Source organism: Centropristis striata, chromosome 1 (assembly GCF_030273125.1).
Source record: "Centropristis striata isolate RG_2023a ecotype Rhode Island chromosome 1, C.striata_1.0, whole genome shotgun sequence".
Classification (NCBI taxonomy): Eukaryota; Metazoa; Chordata; class Actinopteri; order Perciformes; family Serranidae; genus Centropristis; species Centropristis striata.
Genome location: NC_081517.1, coordinates 19,142,958 through 19,161,628, shown reverse-complemented (window position 1 = coordinate 19,161,628; position 18,671 = coordinate 19,142,958). Strand labels below are relative to the sequence as shown.

The 18,671-nt window shown below is 38.0% G+C and overlaps 1 protein-coding gene and 1 long non-coding RNA gene across 2 annotated transcripts; one reads left to right on the top strand and one right to left on the bottom strand.

Annotated features, from left to right (window-relative positions):
• The first annotated feature begins 1,686 nt into the window (after window positions 1-1,686).
• On the top strand, window positions 1,687-6,225 carry LOC131977187 (uncharacterized). The gene is made up of 4 exons (XR_009394864.1): window positions 1,687-1,767; window positions 3,276-3,360; window positions 4,572-4,731; window positions 6,092-6,225. It is a non-coding gene; the product is annotated as an uncharacterized LOC131977187 (long non-coding RNA).
• On the bottom strand, window positions 3,849-9,029 carry LOC131977175 (perforin-1-like). Its single transcript, XM_059340381.1, has 9 exons — window positions 8,656-9,029; window positions 8,485-8,564; window positions 8,264-8,309; window positions 6,878-7,014; window positions 6,650-6,788; window positions 6,481-6,561; window positions 5,911-6,404; window positions 5,719-5,812; window positions 3,849-4,743 (listed from the first exon to the last, which is right to left on the bottom strand). The coding sequence occupies exons 1-9, from the start codon at window positions 8,926-8,928 to the stop codon at window positions 4,534-4,536; spliced, it is 1,554 nt and encodes a 517-aa protein (XP_059196364.1). The 5' UTR covers window positions 8,929-9,029; the 3' UTR covers window positions 3,849-4,533.
• Window positions 9,030-18,671: the final 9,642 nt, after the last annotated feature.

The window sequence follows — 18,671 nt, the reverse complement described above, 5'->3', positions numbered from 1 at the left end:
TGTGTGTGAAGCACCAACTTTTAGAAAAATTTAATTTCAGAAACCTTTTTCTAGCGTTCTGGTGACTCTTAAAGAATTAAAATAACTAAACTGCGACAGCATTTTTATGTCAAATCGCATTAAAGAAAATGCGAGTTAGCATTTAGCAAAAATGTAGCAACAACAAAAAAGAAGTTGCTAATTGGACAACTTTGGCCACCCGTGAGAGAAAATGTAGAGAAGTCTTCAGGAATTGGGTTCAATTGGGCAACTTGAAATTGTTTTCTCATGTCAGCTCGTCTTGACCAGCAGAGCAGAAAGAGTTGATCAATTATGTGAGTTAATGTTCGGTTTACTAAAGGTGTCATTTATTCAGTCAATGTAGATTCAGGGTGTTCTTCTGTGGTGTGTCACAAGACTTACAGAAGTCCCATCAAGAAAGAACAATGACTGTGTTTGTTGGGTAATTATGTATTTTGATGGGTGTTACAGGACAGACAGGGGCAGTGCCAGATGCATGTAGGTTTACTTTATCTTTCTTTTCTCTCTAAATAAAAGCCGGATGAACCAGAGTTGTAGCCTAATTTTCAGCAGGGTTGAGGAGGTTTTAAACCAAGCAGTGCCAGTCCTGTTGCAAGGATTGCCATGAAATTTCTTACAGAAATTAAAGGTCTTCACAGGATAAATTTGAATGACTTTGATGATCTGCTGACCAGGAGGTAGACCATCCCCCCTTTAGCTTGGAGCTATTTTGTTCTTGTTTTATCCATCCGTTCCACCTCATAAAACACCTTGAGGTACCTTCAAATTTGGCAACAATGTCCACATGGACTCAAAGACGAACTCCTTCAATTATGGAGGTTTAAAGGTCACCGTACGCTCACAATACATGTGACATTTCACAGAAAAAAATAATAGGATCAAATAATGTTGTGATGTGATGATATTTCACATCCAAAACCTCAAAGGTCAACTTCACTGTGACATCAATGCCAAAACTGAGGAAGAAGGGGAGTTTGTTACCATATTTCACATTCGGTTGGATATTGAATTGGTGACACAAAAAATTGAAGACATGAGTGTGAAGCACCAACTTTTAGAAAAATGTAGTTTCAGAAACCTTTTTCTTGCATTCTGGTGACTTTTAAAGAATTAAAATAACTAAACTGCAACAGCATTTTTATGTTAAATACTTAAATACTGTTAAATACTTAATCCAATACAAATACTGTGTGTGTAGTCATATAAGAAATAACTTAATTTGACATCATCCCAGCAATGATAAAAAAAAGCAAATGAATGTATTATTTTTTACTACAATTACATTTTATTTGCAATTTATGTGGTTGTGAATGGTTATGATCTGATGGCCAGACTGTTATGTCCACTTTTTTATGTTAAAACATAAAAACACATTCATGCTATTTAACCTACATTTGAATGAGCCTCTATTCAAGCCTTTGTGGTACTCACAAAATAAGGTTTGTTTGTTGTTTTAGATTGTTTTAGATACTATCATTATTATTGGGTTTATTGCAATTGTATTATTTGATTTTATTCTATCTAATAAAGAACAAGAAATTACAGAGAAGCACACAATGACATGCTGTAGCGTAAATTGGACACTGGGTGGCAGCACTGACCAGGAGCGTCACTGGGGCTCCTTCAATGGCTCGCGGGAGCTGGGCTCATAATGCAGATGAATCATTATTAATATACAGTCTATGAGATGAATGGAGAAAGAGCAACGGTCGTCCTGCTTCGCTGATTTCTGTGTTATATTTCCAGGTTAGTTGCCCATTTTTTTATGTGACTATAAATGTTGAAAAACCAATATTAATCCCCGGTCATATGTGGTTTGTAAGCTAAATGCGTGTTAAGTATGTAAATATTAAAGTGTACATTGTAGTTGAGAAAATATTGCCAACACCGGAGCCAACTGTTACTTTGTTTCTTTCGGCTCCTGGGCATTTGTGGGTTATGGCTGTATCTATTTTATACAGTCTATGGGCTGCATGTGTGAAAATCCGTTGTTGGTGTGATACGATGTTTAAAATGTTTAAGCTAATGCTAATGTGCAGTTAAAAATCAGTTAAAACAGCAGCGTTGGTTAAGGGCGCGCGCGTTAACCGTTAAACAGTGATATGCTTCCACTTCATAGATTATAACGGCAAGTTATAAATCAGCCATGTGTATTATTCCCGTTTGTATTCTTATAGTGTAAATGTGAAAATTTGCTTAACTGCAAGGGAGATTTATTCTGTTATATTAAGTGCACACTAACATGTACAGGTATTAAAAAGAAAATACTTTCAATGAGAGGATAAAGATGATGTGTGTTTAGAGAAGTGCATACATGATTGATGATACACAGATGACATGATTAAAAGGGAAAATGTTTATTTTTCCTCTGATACAAATTTTGACGTTTATTTTCTTGGAAATATGTAAAATTAGATATTCATGTGAATGTTATCCAGATGTGGTTATAACCAGTGCTTCAGTGCAGACACATAACAGAAATAATTCATGATTGCAGTGAAAAAGTTAAAAAAAAGAATATGTAAATAAATATAGTCCAGATGAATGGAGAATGAGCAACAGTTGTCCTGCTTCGCTGATATCTGTTGGGAGTTGGGAGACCAAAAGTTGGGATTTCTAATTTTGGCATATTTGATGTACTAAGATGCTGAATGCACACCGTATGTATAAACTTTTGCAAAGCAGCTGAATAAGTGCATTGTTAGTACAGCCAGGAAAGACTAGCTGACGAACAAAGTGACTTTCCGGATATCGACACAACTTTCCTTTTGGGAACCTGAAAAACACAGTTTGCTGCGGTGACGTTGGTTTAGTGAACAACTGATGTGGTGCACATTTAAACAGGATCAATGATGCCGTTCCAACAATTTATTTAGTCAAAGTGGTTTTACTGTATGGTCAACAGTAGGATAGATGATTGGTACATGGATGATTGGATGGATGATTTTTGCTATACAATGAAATACAAAAGAGAATATAACTTATCTGAAAATATCAAACAATATTGTTATTAATAATTCAGGTTACTCCTCTACTCACTTCATTAGTGCATCCACAATGGTTTTGTAAAGGTCTTTCTCTGCTTCGTAAATTGGAAGCCCAGAGAAAACACACACCGGAGAAAAAGTCTAGTCTCAGTGCAGGCCACATGTAGAGTTATGCAGCGCTGGACTCAGACTGTCACAGCTCTCGCAGGATCCCAGTCAGAATGAGCACTGATCTTAGTCATAATTCACATTTTCATTCATCTACAGAAGTTGGACTTACACGTAAACCGAATCCCATTGGCCAGTTACCTCTGACATGGACAGGCCAACAGCTCTTCAAGTCTCTTTGAAGGTGATACACACTGTGTGTGTGTGTGTGTGTGTGTGTGTGTGTGTGTGTGTGTGTGTGGTGTGTGTGTTGTTGTAACTGGCACGTATCTAGCCTAAACAAGATCACATATTGTGAGAACACACTGCCCTGTCTCATGCCTGTCTGTGAAAGAAGGACAGAGCTACAGTTGAGGAAAACACATTGGCAATCTGTCTTCTTATAATTTTCAAATATAATAGTTTTTATTTACTCAAAACAGGGATAAACTGTCCAAATAACTCAAGATTCACTCACATTCATTCTCTTTGTTCTGGCTGGAGTTTGGAGGGCAATCAGAGGGAATCAAAGGCCCGGAGGGCTGGGCTTTATTGACTTGGGTGGAGTGGCCATCTCCTGAGTGACAGGGTGATGCTTTGGACTGTTTGGGGACTTGTGATTTAACAGAACCTTTTATTGAACCATAACTGGACATCTTGAATAAAGCCCAAAACAAGAGATTTACAAGAAAAACATTTTATTGATGAAAGAAAAACTCTAACCAATGAGGACAACAAATTTAAATCAATACTAAATGTAGAGAACTCAGAATAAACAGTGCTTTTTTTTAAAAAAACTGCAGAAGTCTGCAATGACTAGAAAGTATTTCTTTCTACTGAATCCATTTTTCTAAAGCAGGGCCAAGGAACTGCTTTGGCACACATACAGTAGAAATGTAAAAGTTTACAGGAAAACAAACAGAAAAATGGTCCTCTTGAAGATGTGCACATACAAAAACAAAAGCTTTTACAGACGCATTCTCAAACTTCACACATCGTGTGAAACTATTATCCAATGCTATCCATAGCTAATGTGACCCCCCACCATCAAAATCCAAAGAAACAGAATTTAGAATTAAGAGTAAGATTAAACAGAATCAAACAGAAAAGTCCCTTCACACTAAACTACAACTGAATATAATACGAGAAACATCTGATGCTGAATATAAATTTATAATTCAAACACTTACATACATGAATAACTATACCTCTAATTTATAGTCCCAAAAAATAGGTAATTGAGCCTCTGAAACAAGAAATCAAATAGTGTGTCATTTTGCTTATACTGTGTGACTGTCTGGTTAATTGCCTTTACAGAAAGTAATCAACAGATCTGATATATTTGCATGAAGTGTGCCACCAAAATATGCATTTCCCACTATGGAGTTGGTTTGTACTGGTTACATCTGTCTCCAGTCAGGTGACGGTCGCATGTCAGAGTGTAGAAGACCTCAACGCCACCTCTCTTGGCATAGCAGGTGAATCTGTGACTCCCCTGCCTCAGGTACTTCACACATCGTCCCAGACGATCGTCACTCCAAACGTCGTCATCCCAGACCTCAATCACCAGACCCAGGTGTGTGTCCACCTTTTTAAGAAAAAAAAAGTAAAAATTTACATACAAATGTTGTGTTGACCAAATATGATGAATGGTTATGTTTTGTTTCACTCGTCCACTTGCTTGATGCCATTCACAGTTACTTTGGCTGTTTTTCACATTTAATCACATTAAGCCACACAATAAACACTGCTAGCTTCACATGTTTGAAAGTAGGAGTATAAAAGGTGTTGGATGAAAACTCAGGACTTTAGAGAAGTTTTTGGCTTTTTTCCGTTGGGAAAGATACTAATATAGTGTTGGGGGCGGAGTTATGATAAGGAGGTCATTGAGCCCTGATTTTAGACACCCCTCCAAAAATGGGGAAATAAGTCTAATGATCTAACCTCAAAATCTCTTAAAGTCTTTTCACATGTTTTCAGCTATTATTTTGTAAAATATGTTTCCTTAAAAATCTTTGATTTACTTTACCCGGACTTAACTGTGACTGTAAAACGGTCACAGTTCATAGGATAGGCGACAAAACTACTTTCTTAAGATTAGGGCAAAAAGTACCTGGTTAGGTGCAAAAAATGGAAAATAAATGGCTGAAAACACCAGAACCCTGATGTAGACATGATGTAGCTTCACACAAAAGCGAAGTTACATAACTTAAAATAATTATGTTGACTTTGGTTTCACATGGGACACGAACACCGTTCAAACCACCGTCAAAGTCCTGTGTTTGTTTGACCCATCCACCAGGGAGGGTGTCATTCTTTATAGGCTTTGCTTTAACATTATTTCTGCCTTTGCATCCTTCATAATTAATACGGCCACTAGATGGCACTGTTAACTGCAAACGTAAATATGGGTTGTAAAAAGCTGCTGTACGAATGACCTATGAGGTAGTTTTTTGTGGGACGATGGTCTCAAATTTTTAGGTTAAACATCAGATTAAAGTTATATGCTTCCCTGTCAGGATGCTCTTTTGAGCTGATACATGAAGAAAAGATTAGTACTCACGTTGCCCACATTGTAACGAGCGTTCCAACGGGGGTAGTTTGACCTGATCATACGAGTCCTGCGGTAGAAAGAACCGTACCACATCTTGGCATACCTGTGAATTGGGGGGGGGGCAAACAACTGTTAGTATGTGTGTCAGTATAAATTAAGTTAACTACATTCCCTTTAAATCTGGACTTGTTCTCTACGTACGCCTCAGTTCTGCCCCAACGATCTCCTTTCAGACGCCAGGCTCGGCTGATGGTCACCACCAGTGTTCCCCTCCAGGCATTTTTAGGACAACAGTTGTAATCTAGGTTAGAGATACCGCTGCAGGAGGATTGTCTGGGCGAGGACCTGATGGCGTTGTCTCTTATGTACTGTTCTGTTGCAGCCTTCAGTCCTGTTTTACGTGAACCGTTTGGCACCAGCTGGTACAATGGTCTCAAGGAATAACGAACAGCATCAGGGCGATCCTTCAGGCTTTTCAGCCAAGTTTGGTAGCCCTGGGAGTCTTTGTGGGTGAGAGAAAACTCACCCACCCAACCAATGCCTCCAGAGACTTCTGTATAGTGTTGGTGGAGCCCAGAGCGGAATGAGGTAGAGACATCCTGGTTTTGTAAGACTTTGTTGCAGAACTTGTGATTAGCAGGCAGTTTGTACTTTCCCAGTCCTACTTTGACACCCAGTGATAAGCAGTAGTGCACCTTATTGAAAGGAGAGAATGATTAGTGATGTATAACTGTATCGTCTGCTGTCACCAGATGTGTGTGCTACACATACCTGGTATGAGGAGTAGCCATTCAATTTGGACAAACAGGTCCGTGCAGCTGTGAATCGCCTGAATCGCCCCCCAAGATAGACCTGAAGTAACATACAATAAAATGTTGTTGAGATAAAAGAAAAGATTCATGATGTGAAGTCAGAAAATAAACGTGATGTGTGCTTTGACCTGGCGGATATAATGTGTGCCGTAGACATCTATGAGATGTTTGTACTGGGCCCTGGTGTAGTGGTTGTAGGAACTGGGCAGTCTCGCCACATCTCTGCTGAACTCTCCGCTGAGGGGCGGCGTGCTTGACACACGGTAACTAAACACAAAAAAAGCATAGGTAATTACCTTTTTATTCTAACAAAACTGATATGCTGTGGTGATGCGGGTGGGGTCTTCACAGCCTACCTGTAATGGCTACAGCTGATCCTGTGAGTGCTGAAGCTGTAGCGGTCCTCTCTGCTCCTGGCTGAAGCAAATTTATACACACTGGAACGTGTTCCCCCCACCTCTAGGCCTACAAACTTCCTATAATCGAGTCCAACCTGTTTAAAAAAACAAAACAGGGATAAGCTGCTTGATGTCATAAAGTAAACATGAGGCAATTCATCCAATTGCCAGTTTAGTCAAATCTCACTATGTAGTTTAGTTCTCATCATGATAATGATAAACCATGTTCCCAAACAATGATTCCTACTTGGGTTATCCCCTGACTTCCTGTCAGTGGTGGAATGTAACTAAGAACATTTACTCAAGAATTGTACTTAAGTACAATTTTTAGGCACTTGTACTTTACTTGAGTATCTTCTTAATACTTCTACTCCACTACATTTTGGGGCAAATATTGTACTCCACAACATTTAACCGACAGCTTTAGTTACTTTACAGGTCGAAATGTAACAAAAAAAACCATGATACATTTTGTTTGATAATTAACTTTTTAAAATTAAACCTCATTACAGTATATTCAGTAGTTAAAATGAGGCCAACCTTGAGAAATGAAAACGCCGCTTACATAAATGTGCTAGAAATAATAATCCAGTAATATATTTGGAATTCATGAAACAATCTGGGTGGAGTTATTCTGCATACAGAGTACTTTTACTTTTGATACTTTAAGTATATTTTGCTGATGATACTTTTGTACTTTTACTTGTACTTAAGTAAGGGATCTGAATACTTTTTCCACCACTGATTGGATGTGGCTTTTAGAGCCCAAAGCACTGTAAAATAATGGCCCAGTTTAGATAATGCCATATTCCTGTGGCACCACAAAAGGTTGACGTTCTTCTCAGGGTAAATCCTGACTTTAGAGATCCTTTAACATTTCCCCAAGCACCACCATTTCGACAAAATTGTAACTTTTTTTTATGACCAGATACCTACAAAACTTTTCATCAGCCTCAGCTGTATTTATGGTTCAGAGCTAATTGCAAATGTAAGCACACTAACACAGTACATTAAGGTAAAATTATGGTAAATATGATCCTCAAAACAATCTTGTTTAGGATTTCAGATTTAAAAAAAAATCCCATTTCCCATTGTTTATTGGATTAGCAGCAGTAGTTTCAATGACTGATACCTCAAAACACCCACAAATAAAACAAAATATCTGCACCACTTAATAGCTCCCTGTTTAAGTGATATAATTTATTTATTTATCTAAAAGTTGAGTAAATTAAAATTTTGTTTATGGGTCTGAAGTCAGGTTAAAAAATATATAGTTTACAATAATAGTATTATAATATGACAGTAATATGATTGATTTCAACAATAGCTGTGAAACTTTCCTACCTTCCAGTCGGAACTGTCCTCGTAGGTGAATGCTCTGACCAGTGAGCTGTAGACACATAAAACACCCAACATGAAACTTATTTAATTTCCCAAAAATTATAAAAATGTCTTTTTCCAACAGAAAATAAATAGTAAAATGTAATAGTTACTAAAGGTGGTTGAATGTTTGGATCTGGAATAATAAAACTAAAATCTGATTATGATTTTATTCCACCAAATACCTGACAGAGGTCTTATAACTGCTGGAGATATACTCGCTGCAGCGGCTGAAAGCACGCCAGTCCACTGCAGAGACAGGCAGCTGAAAATAAAAGTAAAAAGACAATGTTAATGTGTTGGTTAAAGTAATTTGCTGTAGCATGTGTTTATGTGTCTTTGTCCATTTAATTTACTTTCTGCAGCTGGTTGCCTTGAAGTGGGTTGCGACAGAGTTTACAGTTGCCTTTAGGGGTCAGGTAAGTGTTAATGTCAACCACATATGCTCCTTTATGTCGCAGGGTGACCACATCATAGCCCTCCCCCACCAGGTTGTGACCTGGTACAAAGCGGGAGGACTGACACTGGCTGCGGGTCCCAATCTGACAGTAGGAGAGAACAGGGGAGAGGTACGACAGAAAGAGCAGGAGACTCAGGTAGAGAAGGGGTGGGGCTGAACAGGAGGGCATGGCTGCAGTCAAACAGACACTGAAATATTAAGAGATAAAGAGAGTAGAAAAGGAGATCAGTGAGTATCGTTTCAGTTATAATTATCAATCAAGTTAACAAGTTGTCAATCCCCACTTTCTTTAAATCAATATTAAGTTGACTACTTTACTTTATGAACATTTAGTTGCACATTTTTAGTAAAACCCTGATCCCAAAGAAGTTGGATTGCTGTGTAAAACGTCAAAACATTTTTTTAAATCAGAATTTAGAGTTATTAATATTAGTAGTATTATTAACCACCTTAAACCCATCTGTGGGGTAAGTTTAGCGGTAGGAGAAGGTTTAGAATTAGACCCAAAAAAGATTAATTTTCTTATAGAAAGAAGAACTATAAGGCCAAAATGCATGTACGTATGAGGCTTGATCTGAAACATAACATCTTACAGTTTCTGCAGTTGTGCTTTTTTAGCATGTGGCTGAAACACAACAAAAACTAAATCATTTTTTTTTTTAAACTAAATGTTTTTGGTCGAAACCCCAAATAAAAAAATAGAGAAAGAAAAATGGCAAAACATGTTCAGTGAATTCATAACAGGATAAATAAATAAAAAAAACTGTGAGGGGGAAGAAATCTCAGATATCTCAAAATCCCTGCGAATAAAACAATTCTCCATCCAAACCAAACTTCACATTACATGTTCATTAATGAGCATTATTTATTAAAAACAAGATTACCTGTTCAGGCTTCAGCAGGGTTTCTCAAATACTTCTGCAAAGTGAATCTTTCAGGTGAGATGAGATGAGGAGAGAGAGTGTCAGCTGAGGATGTGGTGGCACTGTCCTGTCTGCTGGTGTCAGCCCTTTTATACAGTAGATCGTGTGAGGAATTCTGCAAACAGTGGCATTATTGTTGTCTGTGCCAAGAATACAAACAATTTAAACAGGACGAACGACATCTTAAGCTTCAAGGAAATTGGACTGCAAAAATCAGGCCTTCCCATAACTCTTTAAAATAGATTGCCAAGCTGGAGTGGCAAAATTTCTTAATATTAAAAGAAATTTACCTCCACTCTCAACCAATCCTGGCAAATGTTATAAATAATCTTAAATTGCAAAAATATTGTCTATGAACAGTTTTGATTCACAGTTTTAAATTATGTAAAATGTATTTCCTCTATGCAAAATGTATGAAACAATATCTGTCAAACTGGATAAGAAAGCAAAATGTAAAAAAAAAAAAACTAGCCTTGAATCCATTGAATTATTGATCAGCACATCGTGATTTACACTTTCAATAGACTAAGATAAACTTCATTCATCCAGCATGGGGGAAATTCACCTGTTACAGCAGTTCAAGAGTTAGAAAAAGCAAAGGATAAATGAGATTAAATGATATTAATAAATGAAATAGCCTTGTGACCAGGCCGCCATGTTTTTTCTTCTTGAAAACAGGCCAAGCACCGCTCCAACTTGCATTTGTCGCTGTTTTCACACGTTAAGTTGCTGTGATTGGTTGTATCTATCTATCTAGGGGCATTTTGGTCAGTAGATGCTGCATCCCAACTAAAGCATGACCCACCTTACTCTGCCTCTGACTGGCTTATCCTAACCTTAACAAGGAGGGTAGAAGGAGGAGAAGACACAGGGTCAATTGGCACCATGTGCTTGGGATGCAACACATGTTGGATGTTGGAGGGTTACACCCCACCAGATGGTGCTTGAAAAAAAAAGGAAGGTTTCTGCCCAAGTGCTCATGGGATGCACTCAGCCTGAGGCATGGGGTTCTGTGATTGTGCGCCACCTGTTGAGTATGGCACCATTTCACCCAGTGTCTTCTCCTCCTTCTATCCTCCTTAAACATTAACCAATCTCACTCTTCCTGTCTAAACCTCACCAGCCTACGACTGTGTAGTGTAAATTTACTACCTCTCTCAGTGAGAAAAGTAGATTAAAGACAAAGTCAAAGTTCCTTTTAGTTTTCTTTATTATCAAACATCAGAATACACTGCCTTGGTACAGCGGAGGAGAACTTTGTCCAATCTCAAATGCTTCTGAAAAAAGGTGTCCCTCCAATGATGCCCTCAGTTCTCTCTGGCTTTTCTGTCTGTGTGTAAGATCATTTAATTCGAATGTTCCAGCCCATACGCAACGCATGTGCACGTTTTCCCGGGCACGAGCACGCTGCTAAGTCTACTTTTTAACCTTAAAAGGACACAACTTATGTTTGTTTATATTCAAAAATTCCAACGCCTTTACTGTCTGACAACTCCCAGATATTAATGTTCAATATTCTGGTTTGAACCAGTTGTTACATGGAGACTCTGTTCTGAAAAAAAGGTCAGACTGTGGCTTCTCTTAGTAAAGCAGAACTCTTATATTAAAGTAACATAACTTATACCATTTGTAGCATAAAATATACTACAACTGTTCAGTGGATGGACCTGAGAGGTCCCATACTATTTTGCATTTGTGAATTAGTTTGCAGTGGTTGGGATGAGAGTCAGCACCTCCCAGTCTCAGGCCATTCTCTGCGGTCCTCTGCTCAAAAACGGTGGACTGCCCCAAGCCAAGGTGTTCAAGTATCTTGGGGTCATGTTCACGAATTTGGGTGCGGCTTCAGCAGTGATGCAGTCGTGGTGAAGAAGGAGCTGCACCAGAAGGCACAGCTCTTGATTTACCAGTCCATCTACGTTCCAACCCTTAACCTATAATCAACACAGACGATAGTCAATGAAATAAAAACTTTGCATGGTCCGCACATGCCACCTAAAGGCACTTGCGTCCTAACTCAACTTCACCCATGGCACTTACGTGTTGTTTCTTGATCTTTGATAAATGACATCATAGAATTGTAGATCCCTCACCTATTGTCATGAGTTTTGGGTAGTGACCAAAAGAATGAAATTGCGGATACAAGCAACCAAAATGAGGTTCCTTCATGAGGAGCTCAGACATCCAGAGGGAGCTCGAAGTAGAACAGCTTCTTGTGTCAAAAGCAGCCAGTTGAGGTGGCTCAGCGCGCGCACACACACACACACACACACACACACACACACACAATTAAACAAACGTGTGATTTACTAAATATGTCATTCATCCAGTCAATATACATTCCAGGTGTTCTTCTGTGGTGTGTCACAAGATTTACAAGGAACCAGATAATGAAAGAACAATGACAGATGGGCAAAGTGCCAGATGTATGTAGGTTTTACTTTCTCTCTCTTTCTTACTTTCTTTTCTCTCTTAATAAGAGCCAGATAAACTGGAGTTGTAGCTTAATTTTCAGCGGGATTGAGGATGTTTTAAACCAAGTAGTGCTGGTCCTGTTGCAATGATTGCCGTGAAATTCGATGGTCGTCACAGGATAAATTTGGACTTTGATGATCTGCTGACCAGCAGGTAGACCATTCCCCCTCCAGCTTAGAGGCATTTTGTTTTCATTTTGTCCATCCGTTCTGTTCTCATAAATGCAATATCTCAAAAAATGCTTTGAGGAAATTTCTTCAAATTTTGCACCAATGTCCACATGGACTCAAAGATGAACTCATTAGATTTTAGAGGTTAAAGGTCACCTTACACTCACAATACACGTTTTTTGGGCCATAACTCAAGAATTCATACGCTAATTATGACACTTCACACAAAAGTCTACTAGGTTAAAAGAAAAAGTGAAGTGATGACATTTCACATCCAAAACCTCAAATGTCATATGCCAATACTCTGTGTGTAATCGTACGAGGAATCATTTAATTTACATAACCCAAGCTATGCAAAAAGCAAATGAATGTCTTTAAAAAATATTTTTTTTTAACTAAAATTACATTTGATGTGCAATTTATGTGGTATTGAAATGGTTGTGATCTGATGGCCAGACTGATGTCCACTTCACTTCTTTCTTTTTTTAAACATAAAAAAACATTTGTGCCATTTATATGAATGAGCCTCTATTCAAGCTGCACATATACAGTAGTGTTCAAAATAATATCAGTCCAATGTGACTAACCAGATTAATCCAGGTTTTTAGTATATTTTTATTGCTACATGGCAAACAAGGTACCAGTAGGTGCAGCAGATTCTCAGAAAAGCAACAAGACCCAGCATTTGTGATATGCACATTCTTAAGGCTGTGCAATTGGGCAATTAGTTGAAAGGGGTGTGTTCAATGCTCTCTCTTTTTTCACCATACCAATGTTTGCATCCCTGTATACACAACCTGCAATGTCCTCAAAAATGTACATCGAACTTCCGAAACAAAAATTAAGAGCCACAACTGAACTAATATTTTGCATTTAATAAGAGGCTGTTGCAATGGACAGGTCCAAGGGAAGTCTAGCTCGTTCCAGTGGAGTTATTCACTCAATGGAGTGCACAGAGACCAACAGCCCAGCAGAGAGGAGGTTGATGCCATGCGGAGTCTGTTGCGCCGCCTGTTTGTTCTGTACCTAAGCTAATTTGGTATGTTTTTGTGCAATTAGGTCTCCATTATCGCAATAACACAGCTCTCTGTGTAGTCAGGCCTGATCTAAACTGAGAGGTGTCACTGGCCGTATTTCCATTGAAGTCAAAGTGAATTTTGAACTGAAATCTTGAAATGTTGCGGAAAAAACAACAACAAAACAGAGGTTGCTTATTTGTACAACTTTGGCTACCCACCAGAGAAAATGGAGAGAAGTCAGCAGGAATTGGATTCAATTAGGCAACTTATAATTGTTCTTTCATGTCAGCTCGTCTTTACCAGCAGAGCAGAAACAGCTGATCAGTAATGCACATTTCAAAAGTTTTATCGAACCTTGGTGTTTCCATCAAGCTTTTCTCATGCAAATCTTCAAAGTGCGCAAGGAAATGCGTTGATGGAAATATGACTACTAAAATAAAATAATGACAAAAATGCTGATGGCATTGTGACAAATAAACTGTCCTTTTTGGTTATTAAAAAAAAAAGAAAACTTGCAATGTTAATAATCATGATTTATGTGTGTTTGACAGGGTGTGTACCAACAGAACAAACAGAAACTTTGGATCAGACTCACCATAAATGTTTTGACACAGAGGCCTCACCTCAGGAAAATGTTTTAATGACGAAGGATAATTAATGAAGCATGTGCCATTTTATATTCTCTGACAAGGTTCTTCAACCTCTTTAACTGTTTAAGAGCAACATGAAAGATGTTAAGTTTAAAATAATTGTGCTATTGTGGAACTGGAAACTCTTACCTCTGAAAAGATTACTATTATAAACATATTTCTGAGTAGATTCCACCAAGTCTGGAATTTCTGTCCCCTAACTAATGGGTAATCTGCAGTTCGGATAAGCAGTTAAGGTGTTAAATTGATGACTGAATGAATGTGTAACCATGTGCAGTTTTCAATACATTATATCAAAAATGATTTTGACATTTGAAAACAATCATATTCTGTTTTATTTTGGGTGTTTCTTAACTTCGTTTGGCATCACAGTTGTATATACATTCCTGTTTGAAATATTTTATGTGTATTTTATTATCTATTACAATAAATCCAATAAGTTAATTCAATTATTTAAAGTAAAGTTCATTAACTCTCAGTTTTAACTGCAAGTGTTACATGGGCACGGCCACTGCTGGGAAATAGGAGCAATGAAAGAGATATGAAAGTGAAACTATTCGAAACATTGGCAACAACACTGAATGTGTGAATGTATGGCACTCTTCCAGTAAGTGGATATATAACTTTGTTGTTTTAAAAAAAGGGGAGATTTGTAAGATATGGCCAAAAGTTTAGTTCAAACATTCAAAAAATCAAAAGCATTATCAACAGAATGTGACGAAATAACAGTTTTGACCTCATAAATATCGATGTATTGTGTTGCAAAGATATCTACAGTCCACTGCAACGGCTTCTTAAAGCCAGAATCTCAGTTCAGGTGTGTGTTTGTGTGTGTGTGTGTGTGTGTGTGTGTATTGTATCTCTGCCAAATAATCCCAGATCTCCACCGTTCTTCGCTGAGCTGCAGTCGCTGAACTGAGAAGCCAGGGCTTCAAACTTCTCCTCTCCAGACTTGATCTCTTCTATGTACTTTGCACATAAGAGGGAAGAAAACACAATATTAAATATGTTGCTGAAACCTGATCAAGCCACATGCCCTCTCCCTCTCTCTCCTGATACCTTACGTACTCTGAATGAGTTCCAGGGCCTCGTCTTTAGTCCGTGTGATATTTTGTTCCCGCCAAGAAGATGGACGACGTGACTGATTGTGCTTCACCAGGAGGTGAGAGCAGCGTACCTGAGTGTGTAGAAAACAAAGTATGAGGGTCAAATCACCCCAGATTCTATGATCTCAGATTTCCATTCAACATAAGTCAACACCGCTTTGCTTTAGTACATGCAACTAATGGCTTTATCATTGTTAATCGATAATAAGACCAATCTTTCGGTTTCTCTGTGGTAAAAAATCCCTCAGTCTTATTACAAGTTCTTTTATTCAAGACAATGGTTTTTTTTCAAAGTGAGAAACACACAACAACTTAAAGGGAAACTTTTTTCACAGATGATGGATTCTGATTTCCATTTACTTTATGCAAAGCTTCCCAAAGTTTTTGGAATTAGAGTTATATAATAATTAATTATTTTTTATTATTTTGTGCTCTTTACAATAACATTTGCTTGTTCCAGCTTCTCAAATGTGTTGTTCTTCTGCTTTTCTTTATTTATTATATGATGATAAAGGGAAGCTTTGAATTGTAGGTCAGCCCAATAAATAACAACAATTCAAGAACTAATTTTAGAATGAATAAAACCACTGTCTTCAGGCCTTGTCTAAACTTGGAGGTGTGTCACTGTATAAGAAATGACAAAAATGTTTGAGTAAGCCATGAGAAAGAAACCGTCTTTATCTGACAGACACAAAGTCCATTGATATGGTTTATGAGAAAAGTGTGATGGGCAGGGTGTGACCATGCAGAAACTTTGGATCAGACTCAACATCAATGTTTTTTATTTGTCCCAAGCTGTCAGCAGCAACAAACAGGCCTCACATATGACAGGAAAATGTTAATGATGAAGGATATTTATTGAAGCACCTGCTGACAAGGTTCTGCAAACTCTTTAATTATTAACCCTCTGAACCCCAAGCAGTTTCAGTATGGTTTTTTGCTCTTTTTACATTTTACTCACTGTGGCTTTGCATTTCACTGCAAAATACAAGTCCTGCACATCTATGAAATCAACACAATCACAACGGCTAGTTTGAACAACTCAAAATGGAATAAAGTGAAATGTATATATACACACACAGCACTTTTTAAGTGCCCACGTGAATATTGGAAAAAGATATTGGGTCTTCACATGCTATACATATTGAACTGTTTGCATTTTTACAACGGTTCCTGTCCTCTCTGCTCTGAAGGGTGCAGAATTTTCAGAATCAGAATTTTTTAGGAAAAAAAGTGATTTTGACAGAAGTATCTAATTTTTTAAAGCTTCATTTTAGTATTTTAATCTCTTTCATATATGAGGATCCGGATCGTGCAAGGACTGTCTGAAAGTTCAACTTCCAACAATAATGCCTGTTTTCACAGTTATTATCCAGGATAAACATATTTAGGTATTATTTTTTGCATTATTATTCATTTTTTAATTCTGGGTTGGTAAGGTTCAGAGGGTTAAAGAGCAACAGGAAAGATGTCAACTTTAAAACTAATTCCCCCTGGTCTCTCTCCTACATTCTACAGTTAAAACTCTAAAAAGATTAATATTCTCAACACATTTCTGAGTAGATACCACCAAGTCTTTTTTCTTTTTTTTTTTTTTATCTCTATCAAACATTAAAACTATTGTTAGTGATGGTTGTTGGTGACGGTAGCCCCGCCTGGCTGCTATAATTCCTGTAAACCATCAGATGTCGCTATTCTCGCTGAGCTCAAAGCTTCAAAGTTGTTTTTTTGGCAGAAAGTCCAAAAGCTTTATCAATTTGAATCATCACATTACCAAACTAGACAAGTCTTCTTTTTATGTCCTGTTGTCAAGCTCTCTGTAACTCTTTTTTGAAAATTTCTTTAGAATAAATGCTTTTTGTTATTCAAATTATAGATACAATGAATAAAAAAACACATAATAACCTTATCTGGCTCTCCACGGCCGTCTCCCACTGGCTCGCATTGGTAATGTGGTTGAAGTAGTAAACTTTGCCTGGAGAGAAAGAGACAGAGAACTCTTTAAGGCTGCATTCATGTTTTTTTAACAAGTGGAAGCAGAATGACAAGCTGAAAAAAACAACACTGAGACATTATAACCTCATAAACTTGTGTTTGGGGATGCACCAGATAAGGATCACTGGCAATACTTACCTTATCCAGCAGACTGTGTGCTGGCTGTGATGTGACTGATCCATATTAGATACAGTTTGGTCAATATTGTTATATCATCATATTTAATGAAGAGTCCCTGCAACCAGTTGGATTTATTCATTCACAGTGGGCGGCACACAATGACATGCTGTAGCGTAAATTGGACACTGGGTGGCAGCACTGACCAGGAGCGTCACTGGGGCTCCTTCAATGGCTCGCGGGAGCTGGGCTTATAATGCAGATGAATCATTATTTCTTTACAGTCTATGAGATGAATGGAGAAAGTTACTCACTTTTTTATATGACTACAAATGTTGAAAAACCAATATTAAACAAATAAATATTAAAATGTCACGGTACATTGTCGTTGAGAAAATATTGCCAACACTGCATGGAGCCAACTGTTACTTTGTTTCTTTCGGCTCCTGGGCATTTGTGGGTTATGGCTGTATCTATTTTATACAGTCTATGGGCTGTATGTGTGAAAATCCGTTGTTGGTGTGATACAATGTTCAAAATGTTTAAGCTAATGCTAATGTGCAGTTAAAAATCAGTTAAAACAGCAGCGTTTGTTAAGGGCGCGCGAGTATGAACAACAGTTGTCCTGCTTCGCTGATTTCTGTGTTTTATTTCCAGAACACTCCTATCAGAGGATTATCTATATATCTGTCAGCGGAGACCTTGCCGGGACCCGCTACACCTTGTTAGATTGCACATAGAAGTTCACCTTCAGGGCTTTCTGGACATTGATCCAGTAGACAAAAAGTTGGGTGACCAAAAGTTGGGATTTCTAATTTTGGCATATTTGATGTACTAAGGTCTTGAATGCACACCGTGTATATAAACTTTGGCAAAGCAGCTGAATAAGCCCCTTGCTGTAACAACATAATTTTAATGCTGTTAGTACAGCCAGGAAAGGCTAGCTGACGAAAAAAGTGACGTTCCGGATATCGACACATCTTTCCTTTTGGGAACCTGAAAAATGCTGTTTGCTGCGGTGACGTTGGTTCAGTGAACATCTGATCAATTTTCAAATTGATGAAAATCTGATGTGGTAGACATTTAAACACAGGACCAATGATGCCGTTCCAACAATTTATTTAGTCAGGGTGGTTTCACTGTATGGTCAACAGATTGATACATGGATGATTGGATGGATGGATGGATGGATGGATGGATGGATGGATGGATGATTTTTGCTGTACAATGAAATACAAAAGAGAATATAAATGATCTGGTGTTTGGAGGGAAATCAGAGGGAATCAAAGGCCCGGAGGGCTGGGCTTTATTGTCTTGGGTGGAGTGGCCATCTCCTGAGTGACAGGGTGATGCTTTGGACTGTTTGGGGACTTGTGATTTAACAGAACCTTTTATTGAACCATAACTGGACATCTTGAATAAAGCCCCAAAACAAGAGATTTACATGAAAAACATTTTAT